At 41.5% G+C, this 13979-nt stretch overlaps 1 protein-coding gene across 2 annotated transcripts in view; it reads right to left on the bottom strand.

The window, feature by feature from the left end:
- Window positions 1-13979, bottom strand: part of LOC147328433 (protein Dok-7-like) — a 26798-nt gene extending 12819 nt beyond the window's left edge. Inside the window, exons 1-8 of one of the 2 annotated variants that reach the window (XM_086296811.1) lie at window positions 13691-13979; window positions 13534-13579; window positions 12653-12735; window positions 11848-11998; window positions 9971-10171; window positions 4369-4488; window positions 1657-1767; window positions 218-1092 (exon numbers count right to left, since the gene is read on the bottom strand). In XM_086296811.1, the coding sequence (XP_086152937.1) occupies window positions 218-1092; window positions 1657-1767; window positions 4369-4488; window positions 9971-10171; window positions 11848-11998; window positions 12653-12735; window positions 13534-13579; window positions 13691-13744 (1641 nt within the window). In that variant the 5' untranslated portion in view covers window positions 13745-13979. The remainder of the gene's footprint in view (window positions 1-217; window positions 1093-1656; window positions 1768-4368; window positions 4489-9970; window positions 10172-11847; window positions 11999-12652; window positions 12736-13533; window positions 13580-13690) is intronic. The other variant, XM_086296812.1, reaches the window with a different exon arrangement.

The following is a 13979-nucleotide window of genomic DNA, read 5'->3' as shown; positions in this document are numbered from 1 at the left end:
AAGATCTCTTTTAATAGCATAAGAATAGAAATACGCCATAGTGGGTTTATTTAGTGAGTTATGGAGATTTGCATTAGTGGGGGCAAAGTATAGCATGATTAGCAAGAGTGATTAACTTAATGATTGGTAATTATTAGTATTTCATTTGTTTTGTTTCTTTATGGAAACAGCAGAGAGAACAGAATGAGGGAGTGAAACACTGTGACCCTCCCTGTACCTGCTTTTCTACATTAAACAAGCCTCCAGGGACCAACAAGGGTCTGGGTGTGGCCCTCCCCTCACTGTCCACAGAGGGCGCCCTCTCGCTACCCCAGGAGTGTGAGCGCTGCATCATGACTTGACGCTGAGCCATCACTCCTCCTTGTCCCTGACCATCACCTCCATCTTCACTGCTCTTATTGTCTTTGCTGAGCTCAGACTGGGCTCCGTGGGACCATGGCTTCTTTTGAGGTTGAGCTCGGAGCAGACTCCTGGGGGTATCATACCACAGTCTAAGCAGACTGGGAATCCGGTATTCTTCACTATGCCTTCGAGATGTACGAGATGCAGATCTGGAGGAGCAGGAACAGGAGGCTGTGTTCCCCTCTGGGATAAGCATGGGTTGAAAAGGAGAAGAAGGAGGAGTTGGCGGTGGTGCAGAAGGAGGTGAGGAAGGAAAAGAAGGAGCAGGAGGAAGGCTGGCCACCGAGCCAAATTCCTCCCCTACTCCCCCGCTGGCCATGTCCAGACTCCCCGTACATGAGGAATAGCTCCCTGAGTAAGAAGAGTGGCTGCCTGTTGCTATCCCAATCCCACTGTCTAATGAACTCTGCCGCCCGCTGTCATGGAGACCGCGAGGATGGATGTGGGTGGAGGAGGGATGGCTCCTGGAGCCTCCCACTACAGCAGAATAAAGCCGGTCATCTGAACTGGCCAGTGCTTTCAGCGTGGAAGAGCTTGAAGCTGTCTCACTGGAGAGGTGCAGTCTGCCTAATGGCTCCGCCCACACTGGAAGTCTGCTTCCATAGCTCGCATCTGATTGACTGGAGGAAGAGCTGGAAATACTGCTGTGGTCATCTCCAGCAACAGATGTACTGCAGCTGTAAGAGGAGGCTGAAGAGGGAGAGAAAGGTAATTGACTGTAATGAGTAATAAGTGAGACACACACTGAAATAAATCAGTTTGTAAGCACCAAACGCCAAGTTAAACTGCAGATAGTGATGTTTAATCAATAATATATAAATCACACCTTTAACTTGGTGCTGTGGGCAAATTATTACAACTCTGTGAAGTCAGTGTTCAATCATCTGCTCATTAATTACAGTACAGGTCATTAACAGGTGCTGCTAATCAGTGCAGGCAGGAAAAGGAAATATTTATTTCACTAACTCTCAGCAGACATGAATCATCTGCTCTGACTATACTGACATTCACATATGTACACACATAATTACGATGAAAATCCCGAAATAGCAGCATGAATATAGAGCAGGGATTAAACGACTGTGTGGTCAGGTCAGCGGTCCAAATATGCACGGAGCAACAACGTGAAAGAGATTCATAGTTCACAGAAACATCTGAAGGTCCTCAGATGATGCAATTTTTCCTTATGAAACATTATGAAAAGAGTTATGTGTTGGCTGTATAAGCTGAGGTGAACTTTACAAAATAACGTACCTGTGCTGCTTGCTAAGCTGCACTGAGACAACATGCTCAGTCTTTTCTCCAGCACTGATGCCTCGAGGTTGATTCGTTCCTCTGCTGAAGCTGGATCGGCACTGGGATCTGCTACGTAAATAAATAATTGAATGAACAGTTATTTGCAAATCTCATTAAGCCATACTTTACAACACAGAAATCTGAGACATTTTACTATTTAATGAAAAATGTTAGCTCATTGTTTTTGTTTTTGCTTTTAAGTTGATGACAGCAACAAATCTAAAAATCGGGATGGGAGCAGAAACAGGGCGGAAAGGTAGGACACACCTACAAACCTCAATCTACCGACACTGTAAAGAAGACATGGCCGAAATTCGTCCACAACAATGAGATGATTTAATAAGTTCATGAAAATTATACTTCAAGTTACTACTACGAAAGGTGGTTCTACTGAATGGTGGAGTGTGCTTTTAGTTTCACATGAAGTTACATTGCAGAATAAAACACCAGGCCATTGACATTTGACTTTTTTTAAGCACAATAATAAAGTGTTTCATTGTGTTAAGTATATTTCAGATGCTGCTGTGATCTTAATACAAAATGTATAAAATCAAAACTAAAGTTGTAAGACATCTGCTGCATTTATCAGACTGCTCTTTAAAATATGAGTGTGTGTGCATGTGTGTGTGTGTCCATCTAATTCTTTCAACAGCTTGTAAATTTAACATCTCCCGAGGACGCTATAGGCGCCTCGACAATCTGTTAGAACACTAATTTTGTGTAAAACCTTGCTAATTACACTCCTAATTCCTGCTATATATACATACTGTAGAGGTGAGTGAGTGTTAGAGGGGCAGCATGGCTCCTGTTTGTGTGTGCGCGCCAGTGTGTGTGCGCGCCAGTGTCCGCACATTGCAGTGGGTCAGTGGGTGCTTGTATAGGTGTCAACAACCTAACACCTGGAACTCTACTCCCTGGACTCCAGCAGCTAATGCTAATATGTAGATGCCAAGTTTCTTCACTACACTATGTGAGGTGTCAGCTAACATTTGCTTGACTAATTATAGCCAGTTCTCAGCACTGAATGTCACAGTGGGGTTACAGTGGGCCTCATAGCTGATGACGCAGGCTGGTTAATGCTGGAATAAACTTTGGTTTATTTTCAACCTGGAATTCATTTTTCCCCCATTCCTGTCAAACTGGTTGACCCAGATATTCAACGCATTCACACAGCTATTTGCCCTGATTTTGTTTGATCTAGTCCTAGTTTGTCTGTACACATGTTTTACTCCAATACCAGTATTTGCACTTGCAATGTTTATCTTTAAATATAGATTTATAGTAAGCGAAAAATAAAATATGTAGCGCATAAAGTTATGTAATGAATGTGGGCTTAAAGTGCAGAATTTGCAGCTTTAGCTGAACAGTACTGCATTTATCATTTTCATGAGTATAAGGAGCTTGGAAAGGAAAAAGAAACTTAGAGAAGTCCAGTCTCTTTCTTTCCAGGCTCTTTGTACTGCCGTGACCTTGATGACTGAGAACCTACACAGACATTTTCATGAGTCATTCTTATACATAGTTTCCAACTTTTGTCACTGTTCAGAAATGTATAGACCTACCTAAACACTATATTTAAAGGTATCCTCTGGAGCTACTGAACAGTACTGGGGGGCTATGGAGCAATGTTTTTAATCACTGGCTCTTCTGTTTTGTTTGTTTGTCTTATGCATGAGTTCAAGAATATTTATTATTCCTGGCTATGATTTCACATAATTCAGCTAATCTAAAGAGGGAATACACAAAGAAATGAAACAACAACAGGCAGAGAATATGAGGAAAAGCATAGATTCAGTATGCAAATGTTAACGCAGATAAAAACCTGTCCTAGTAAGCTGGCAAAGCCCTTGCTGTTAAAGAAGAACAAGTCTTAGGACTGATATTTGTCCTCAGTGGTATAAAACTTCAGTACAGCGCTGTGCTTACTGACATGTGAGATATAAATAATTCTTCAGAGACTTCCAGTATGATGGATGACTGGGGGGGAAATGGGTCCGGGTGAAAAAAGACATACTATTTTAAGTTTGAATGCAGAAAAAGTGTAGTAATGCTAGCTAATGTGCAATGCTGTGTCAATGTTCATTTCACTACAAACTGTAAAAATTATACGTTGATGCTAAGGTAATGTTTATTCAAACTCTCTATTCAGTTCCTGGAGCAAAAATTACTGTGGAATTAGAAATATATTACAGTAAAGCACAAGTCACACACAAAGGAATGACACCCTTAATCTACAGCATGAGTCTTGGGGGCATAAAGCATGTGGTGTTTCTGTTACTGTGGCGCCTGACACAAATGTTAAACATGTGCAGGAAACAGGCGGTAAATCTTTTCATGGAAGTCACAAACCGAGTCAAGTGTCCTTGACTTGTTTGGAAGTTGTTCTTCTAAACATGGAAATAATAGCTTCCTAGCTATCCCAGTTTATACTGGCATTGCTTTCGGGCTCATATATAAAATTACACAAACAGACTGATTATTTCTGATCCTCTGAAAATGTGGGACTATTAAGGACTAAAGTAAAACACATCACCACCACAACAGCTGTCCACAGTCTTATCACCAAGGCCTGTCCATCTTTTACCTACATTTTTTTACTTGCACACTTTTGTAAACATATTCCTGACAAATTTCACTTGTGTTCTGTTTGCAGTTTCTAAGTGTTTTTACCTGGCAGGTCAGGTTGCAGGCCATGTGGTGCCCTGCTGGGGTTGATGCCCCTGACGATGCAGTCGAATAGGAAACTGATCTGCTCTCCTTCTGAACAGGACAAGAAGAAAACACCAGCCCCTGGACAAGCGAAGAGGAGATAATGTGTATACCATAAAAAGCAGTTTAATAAATAATATAACAGACAGCAGAAGTGAGAAAACTGCTGTAGTAAATTGCTGAAATATTGAGTGAAACATTTTTAAACAAGGTCAAATAATATTCACTGTGGTTCAGAAGCCTGCTGTGAAGGCAAAGCTATTTTTTTAAAGGTTACATAAAATGTCTATCAATTCAAGCTCCCACTCTCCTATAAAACCCACACAGAGGTGGATGTCAGTGAAAACAAAAGGAAGGGAAAAAATAAGTAAAAAAAAAAAATAATAATAATGTAACATCAAAACTTCACGCTACAAACATTTAGGGGGGGGGGGGGGGAAACAGCCATAAATCAAGGCATTACTCAGGGTTTTGGCTAAGAAAGAAAACAAACGTATGAAACTGAGTTTGCTGTTAATATAAAAGCAGCTCAGAATCCCAAACAGAAAATTGTACACACAATCTATTGGCATGATAACATCATTCAGTCCTAAATAATGCCACTCAGTCTTTTAAATGTATTTTCAATAGTAGTAATTTTCTTAAAGGAAAAACCCAAATGTCACAAAGAAATTGTGCCCCCTCCTTTAATAAATAAGGAGCGCTGGTACAATATGCTTTCAGATGACCGTGTGGCTCCTCAGACTGAATAATTGAAAAGAGTTTCTCGTTTATATCACCACTGAACATTAAATGTAATGGAAATGCATTAGCTGAATTATGTGTTGCATTTTCCCTGAGTCAGTGGAACAGCGTGATAGCGACACACTGCTTCAGTCAGTTTTCCACCACAAGACCTATGAAAGCAAGCACTTTGCTAAAAAAGTGTGTATGTGTGTGAGAGAGAGTGAGAGCTATTAGACCTATGAATCATACAAAAAAAATACGGAGGTGGAAATTAGCATAATATTAGCCCCCCTTTAAACAAAGAAGACACATCGTAGCAGTCAGAGTAACTGGTATATGTTAGGTTGAAATAAACTCTTTTTTTCTGCAATTATCTCTGGGGCTGTTGTAGCGATGAGACCTTTTTGTACACACTTCTCATTTATTTCTCACAAATTTACAAAACTCTGCTGTATGACAATTCATCTTCAAAGAAACAGGTTTTTATTTGCTTGTTGCGGCGGCGTTTTCCACTGAAAACAAGAAAAAAAACATTCCTGTGTGCAGGGGATTTGTGTTCATCTAAACTAACTAAAAACTATTTTAAGAAGACTTGTCCAGTCAGTCAGTCTGTTTTTAATATCTGCTGGATTTTCATTGTTTGGTTTTGATCCAACACCCAGTCTACTGAAGGATGCCCGATGGCTTTGACTGTTTCACTTCAAGAGAAAAAAATCATTTCTAATGACAGATTGAGACAGCAAGAGACATTTTAACCTCTGTGGATCACTTGACACTTTATCAAAAGACAAGAGAGTTGCTAAAGTTAGATTTACTTTTAAAATGCCCTTTCATCAAGAGAACAGGGAATAAACTAAAGGATGGAAAAAAGTGTGCAATGTACGACACGAAAGAAAAATGCTGTAACACGTGCATTAACATACTACAAGATCGGGGTGGGTGTGCCATTACCCACTGAGAGGCACTGAACAATTGCTGACATAGCATGTGAGCTTAAAATTGCTTTTATCTGGATCACAGGACTTGACGGCGATCCAAACTCTGCGGAGCGTCATTTACGTCTCTGCATGTGTGCATAAAGACGCGTGTGTGGATGTGCGTGAGTTTCTGTGTAACCAGGTCGCCGTGAACATGTGCGGCCCTGATAAGCCAGGAAATATCCATCCAGCTAAGATGCAGGCTCTCTTCCAAACATCATCGGTTACAGAACACAGTGGCCTCATTATCACATCTAATAGAAGGGGCTCTGATATCACTTTACACTGCTACAAAGTGCATGCATGTGACTCTACAACCCAAGGCACACACCCAACAGGCAACCGTGAAGACCTGATTACTGATTACTGCTATCCCAAAGGACCGCCTGGTCTGTTGGCTATCTGAGTGTGCATGATTAGTGCCCATGACACTAAAAAGGCTTGTCATCATTACTACAGTGCATGTCTTTAATTCTGAAGCCGACTTTGAAAATGCAGATGCAGCAGAAAGTACTGCAGGACTTGACAAGAGCAAGAGCAGTTCTACCAGCTTTCTGTAGCAAAAAAGGGCCACAGAACTGTTAGTCTCATTTAGCATAATTATTCCAACGCATTTGCACATCTTTGCACTGATGATGTTATAATAATCTTCTGGGAACCTTTAAAATTTACAAAGAGGACCACACAAAATTGCTGGTCTGTGAAAGAGCGCTGTGATTTCTCCAATGATGAATAGAGATCATAAGATTGTCCATGATTAAAAGCGGAGTGATAAACAGTATAATTTCCTCTGCTTACTGAACAGATTTAATGAGACTGATAACTCGAGTAGAGCTAAATACACTCATATTTTATTACCAAGTATCCCCAAGCATAGAGTGGTAAAGGAATCGCACAATATTTGCAGCAGAAAACACACAACTTAAGCAAAATTCAGGGAACAGTTTGAAAACACTTTAGATCTCAACTGGGAAAAATATCATGCTGGATACTTATACTGATATGGACTGGGTAATGTGTCAGGAACGAAAAAATACCACGTCATTTGATGGATATTAAATTTGCCGGCCTGCAGAGTGCTGAATTCAAAGTGAAAAAAGATTCAGCAGGCTAGGCCATTTTGCCTGGTTTGTATGCCCCCCACATGCTTGTATGCATGCCTGGCAACAATGAAAACATAATTTCCCAGAGGTGTTCAAATGGATTTAGTTCAGGCAGGTGTGGGCCAGGGACTAATGGTATTCATTTCTTCAACATCCAGGAAAAGTTGCACTCTTGACACAAGAGGCCGGGCCCTGTTGTGGATCATGATGCAGCACTGTATGCTCTGTCAGTAAGTCCAAGGACCACATCCTGATACCTGGCAGTCAGTGTGCCATTCTCTAGCCTGTAGAGGTCTGTGACCAACAAAATGTTATAAGCAGCATAACATTCTCCATGGCTTCTCCAGACCTTTTCAGGCCTGTCATGTGTTCACAGGGAGAACCTAATATGTGAAAAGCACAGGGTCCCAGTGGTAGACCTGCCAGTTCCAGTAGTGCTAGCCAGTAGGTGCAGGGTCCATAGAGGATGTCGGGCCCTCAGGCGACAGGCGAAGTTTGGTCCTGGATGGTTTTGTCAGAGACATTCACACCAGAGGGCCACTGAAGGTCTTTTTTTTAGTATTCTGACAGATCTCCAGCCTCTCTCCTAAAATCTCCTCCATGCTCTTGAGACTGTGTTGGGAGACAAACCTTCTGGCAGTAGCACGTATTGATGTGCCATCCTGGAGGAGCTGGATTGCCTGTGCAACATCTGTAGGTGTCGCCTCATGCTACCAGCAGTGACACTGACACTAGATATGAGAATGCTAACCACTGTACCACTCTTCCTTCGTTGACGTTAAAGTGTGGCTCTTCTGGCTTATTTAGAAAGCATTGTTTCCAGTTTCATGAGAGCATTTACAAGAGGATCTACAGAGAACAAGGCATGGCCCAAAAATATGATGTTCATTCTGCAAAAAAATATCAGTTTTCGTTATAGCCTCTATAGATTAGCTCTGGCGAGGTGTCTGGTAGAGTTAGATGCGAAATGTTGAAAGCCTGCACTCCACAAAACTACTGCTCGGTGTGGACGTGTCACATGTACTCACCAACTACAAATAAACATGTGAAAATGTAAACTAACACTCCGCTTTACCTTGCACTCATGCAAGGAATGTCAGTTGCCTACTCGACTCTCACATCTTTCTGCTTCTCGTGCTATGCCAAGAGAGTCTCTTCCTACTGCCCCTGTGACTGCTGGGTAATATGCAGATCAGATGAAGGGGAAAACTATGATTGGACATGCAGCCACCAGGGAATTTGTGACTGGCTGAGTGTCCACTACAGGGGAGTGACTGGTATTTATAGATGTTGCTCATCAGAACACTGAAACCAGACCTTGTGGTTATTCTTGTACACACACACACACACTCAAAAACACAGACAATCGCAAAGCAGCATACAAGGACAAAGAGTTCTAACTAAATGAAAAATTTAATCTTGTATTTCCAGATACCTGGGTGACAGCAACTTGAAAACTTCAAACAGGTTCCATTATCACCTTTGTCCATGTATCTGGCCCCTCCCTCTCTAATTCACACACACACACACACACACATCCCACCTAAAAACATAAAGCTGCCAGTCATTCTTTACATTCATGCCCACATGAGCTGGACATTCAGAGGATATCTAAACCCTGGCAACAACACAAACACACACATACATGCCATTATTTGGTGGGCAGGTGGGCAGTGTGGAGGGTTCATACATAGAAAGTGGATATAGTTACGCTATAAACACTTATAATAAATCACGTTTTTGCAAAGGTGTGTTAGCGTTAGTGTGACAGCTCTATTAACCCGTGAGCACTGAAGCAAACTTTAAAGGAGGTTATATTAACCTAAGTAAAGACCTTTTTAAAAGTGGAACTGCTGCTGTGATTGTGCACTCATCAACTGTTTCTGGACCAAAGAATTAACTAAAGAACGGTTGGTTAGATTTTAAAGTTGAGCTTCAAGTATTGTTAAGATGAACATCTGTCTTTGGTGGCTGAATGAATTCTCACGGGCGGTGACTTTCTTCTGTTGCGTCCTTCAGTGTGCAATTTCCACTTGAGTGAGTGAGACCTTGAATTTCCGTGAATATACTCGGGTTGTCTCTAGAGGACGAGCACAATCTGTGATTAACCAGGCACAGTTTTCTCTGTGGTCATTCGAGCTCACACCTTGTATGATTTTATATTTAAAAATTTTTAAAAAACGTATTAAATGGACTGTCAGTTCATTTAGTAGTTCTTTTGGAGCTTTAAATTACTGCAATAGAATATGATTGAAAGCAATGAGCGCAACAGCAACTGAATGAACAGTGAAACTGTTTTCTCAACTACAGTTTCCAAAATGAACTTTTCAGCTTAGGCTAATACGTCAAGAATGGAGAAAAAGAAGAAAAACATCTGTAATTTCATGACAAAAGGGGAAGTTTCATCTGCTGAGGAAGGTCATGTAACATGATCAAAAGCTCCAGAACACTTTAGAAATGTGGGCCTGTTTTGTCAACGTACAAGCCCTTTCATGTCTATATGTCGACAATGTCAGATTTCACCTGACTGAACATATAAAGGTCTTTGATTCTGAGGGACTGAGATCGCATTGAAGTTTTGTAATCTCTGATCTGACATCATCCACTAAAACATAACAAATAATAACATCAAAGGACGTGATGTAGTACGGCACTGCGAGTGATGATTTTTCACTTGGTAATGTCAGAGTGTTTCATTTCTGGGTGCAGGCTGTAGGGCTAAATAAATTAAAGCTTCTCAGTCCACCAGATACTTACAATATCCACACCGAGTCCCTCCCTCGAACACGAAGCCATTTGGCACAGCACCGTAGCGACGTAACGCCGACAACTTCCAGTGGCCAACGACGACGGGAGGGAGGCCTCTGGTGAGGACCAGCAAGTTGTTGCACAGGTGGAGTGACGCAGGACCGCTTTCCAGTTTGGTACCTGGTTCAACGTTGACGCTAAACCTGTGGACTGGCAGGGAGAAGAAAGACAGACATTTGAAAAGAGCGTTTAATGGCCATGCAATCATGATGGCTTCGAATCACTTAGGCTGCAGACAACTAAAGTGCCACTGATCGTGCAGCACATCCATCACGTAACAAATGAGGTGGAGCATAAAAACACACACGTGCATAAACACATATGCACCACGTAACTGATGACTGTGGCAATAATGATTGAGCAGTTTTTTAAGCCTGGCAGGCTGCAATTTGTCATTGCCCAGTTTGTGCAGATGGCCCCAGTGCGGTGCCAAGGACTGCCTCTCCCTCTCAAAGCCATGTACTGCACAGTGCCACATACAGAGTACAAGCATGGGAGTGAAAGAGCCAGGTAAATGATAGGAATTATCCTTCACCGTGTAGGTGACTAAGCACGAAATAAATCATCTAAAAATCTATAAAAAAACACTTTCAAAGAAACATTATGTAAAGACGTAATAGATCAAGCTCACTTTGTCGCCCTGAGCGAAGAGCTAGAGCAACAAGCAGGCTTTGAGGCTTTGAGAGGAGCTAAATACTCCAATGATGAAATAATGTGAAACAGAAGGGAGCTTTACAGGCAAAAGCAAAATAATAAAAATAATAATTTTAAAAAACTGGCAGCTTAAACAGCAGTGTAAATTGAGGGGAGATAGTTTCCAGAAAACAAAAGTGCTCAGTTTTATTGAGTGATGTTAACCCAAAATATTTCTAAGATTTAATCTTAATACTTAGACTGGCAAAAAAAATAATGCTCTGTGACATTACAACCTAAAAGGCAAATCAAGAACCGGCCATTTGTGGATTTCAAAGGTAGATAACACTGTGTGACTTCTACGTAGTGGTGGAGGATCAGAATGCTTGTGGATAATAACATTAAGGAACAAGATGGACATTTGTAAATATCCTGAAGGTGATATTTTAGGAGGAGGAGGATGAATTGCATGGTCAGAGAAATGTTTAGAAATATAAGCAGTGATAGGACCAGCTGGTGCTGCTCAAAAGAAATATCAGTTCATCTCACAGCATGGCTGTTCAAAATTAGACCCGAGCTTCAATAAGTTATTAATATTGGTGATGGTTAATAAGACTAGTTTAGGAGAAACATTGAACAGGATCAGAGTGTTTCTGAAAGTTCTCAGCGGGACGATTTTAGGCCAACTACTGAGATATAACTGAGAGTTTTAAATAATAGATTAAACACTCGTATTTATGGCTGTTTGAAATGTTCGGCTGGAATAGTTTTTGTTTTCCTTTTAAACTGTACCGGTGATATATTTCTATCATTGCTTTACTTTTCAATATCCCTTATAATGAGGAAATTGGGATGTATTTACACAAGTTTACACACAGAGGATCACTTTCAAAGTTTACTGTTTGCAGTGTGAGAAATTCAATTCAATTCAGTAGATAAGTAAGAATACAATGCTCTAAATTTTTAAAAAGGAGTATTTGAACAGTGAATAATGACAATAAGTCAATTAAGTCTGTAGAATCTGCTGAAATTTCTGCCTCTCCACACATTTTTTATTAAAAGTAAGCTTCTGGTCAGATCAACAGAGATCAAGGAAAATACTCTTATGAGCAGTCATGAGACAATAACTACAACTACTAGAGCTACTATTCTACTTAGAGAATGCTACACCTACACAAGGCCAAACCACTGACCTTCTCCCAAGCTGTAGCGGATGCGGGCATCCCAGGCCAGCAGGGTGTCCCGGTTGTTGAACCCAAGGACCAGCATGTGTGCCAAGCAAAGGATGGAGAGGGTGTAGGACACGCCATCGTATCCGAGCCCTGGCTCCACGCCACAGATCCCCTGAAGAAGCAGAGTAAACCAAAGGTAGAGTTTGCGTTTTACTACTGATATGCTCCTTAGAAATTGAATGGAGATGGAACAGATCTAGTCTGGAGTAACTCAGGTCAGATAGATGAAATTCTGACATCAGGTGTAATACTTTTCTAGCTTTTTGGTGACATGACACCAAAGCTCAAAAAGATTTGTAATATCAACGAGTGAGATCTCGATTCAGAGAAAACAGCTTGTTTATTTTACAAGAGCGTGTGTAAACCTCCGGTTCATTTGGTGTCAGTTTACTGATGAGATCACATTGTTTCTACAAAAGAGTTCATTCAGATACTGATGATGTGCACTTTGAAGTTGCTTTTATTTTTTAATATATAGAGGATAAATAAGTATGAGTCATCCCTATTGGGTATTTTCAGAAAGTGCCCCTATTCATCTTTAGTTCCCTTTTGACTATTTGAGCAGCTTACTCCAAAACCCACTTTACCCTTATCTATCCATGTGGCATTTACATTATAGTACCTAGAAGCGACAGCAGTCTCCTAAAAGCTGTAGCTTAGAAAGGCTTATTTATGTGAAGGAGAACTACTAAAGAGCTGCTACCAGTACAGAGCACCTGCACTTGAGATCAGAGACAGCCAGGCTTTGTTCTGCTGCTTAACTTACCTCCAGTGTTACATTCAGCCTCTCCTTGTGGCCGCTGCCCTTCTCCTTCCCTTTCTTCTTATACACCAGCAAGGACAGGCAGTCTGACCACGTGCGGAGAAAAACATTACAGGCCGACAGAGTCAAAAGTACATTTCGTGTTTAATAGCAGAATAATACAAGTGTCACTTGTTGTAATCCCTGCTGCATGCCTGCTGTCTACTATGGCACAGCTGTCATAACAAACCCTAAAACAATGAATTGATCCAGCTTATAATGAAAGCGAGCCACAAGCTCACACAGGTTTTGACACACACAAGCACAGTCACAGGGTACAGAGCAGAGTTGCCCATTATTCCCACCACTCTTGCCATTTTTTTCTTCCAGGGACAGAGCAGCAGCGCACTGGGCCATATGTTTTTGTATGCTCAGAGGATCTATGTCTGTCTCCACAGCATCTCAAATTAATCTCTGTTTAGATTTCAAGACATGCGCCCCCAGTCATGGCAAGCTACAGAGAAGACAATGCACTGTGACAGTTTATGATTTTGACTGGGAGGTTTTCAAATTATTAACCCTAATTCGAACTGGCACCAAAAGTCCCCCTCCAGGATTTAATATCCAGACTCAAATTTTTTTCTGATCAATTACAGAAAATACCTTCACTCGATCGATTGACCTGATGCATTGCACAATGTCCGCACGTGTTTACGCGGATACGTTGCGTTACGCGCTCAGTGGCGCACAGCCAAGAGACCAACTGACAAGTTGGTATCAGTTTAAGTGGAGGAAAATCAAAGAGTTTAGTGCATCGTTACACGAATCAATCAACAGATCGTAGTGTCACCGTGGAAATGTTAAAATCTGGGTGGGAATTAAGTGAAGCCAAAAAAGACACGAACCTGCGACCGGAGAGGGCTTCCGAAGAACGACCCACCGAGTCTTCCACTGTGAAGAAGTTTGGAAAGAAGTAAATCACAAAGGAGATTCCTGTATTTGGCCTAGAGGCATGGGAGCACATTTAAAGTGAAAAATGAGACGCAAATATGTGGAATTAACCTTTTTTCCATCTCTAAACTTGACTTGTCCCTCCGCGACAACTGTGTCCGTCATCTTCTGTCATGGTTTCGAGCAGCTGCGTGTGCGTGTGTGTGTGCGTGCGTACAGGGGCTCACTTTTCAAAATAGCCTTTGGAGTCCGGGCCCCCGCCGGCAGACTGCACCCTGCCTCCTGCGCCATCAGACCACCGAGGCAGTGAGTATTGTTTACAGTGGAGTTCATTCGATTAAAAGCACAGTCTGCGCACCTTTCACTTAACTCTCCCTCAGTCCGGTATCAGACAGGGATT

The sequence above is a fragment of the Aulonocara sp. 'chitande type north' Nkhata Bay genome, linkage group LG6 (genome assembly GCF_057382095.1).
Source record: "Aulonocara sp. 'chitande type north' Nkhata Bay isolate Kocher_YH1m ecotype deep benthic linkage group LG6, A_spYH_male_GT1.1, whole genome shotgun sequence".
Lineage (NCBI taxonomy): Eukaryota > Metazoa > Chordata > Actinopteri > Cichliformes > Cichlidae > Aulonocara > Aulonocara sp. 'chitande type north' Nkhata Bay.
Note: the sequence above shows the minus strand (reverse complement) of the source record. Positions and strands in the feature narration are given on the sequence as shown.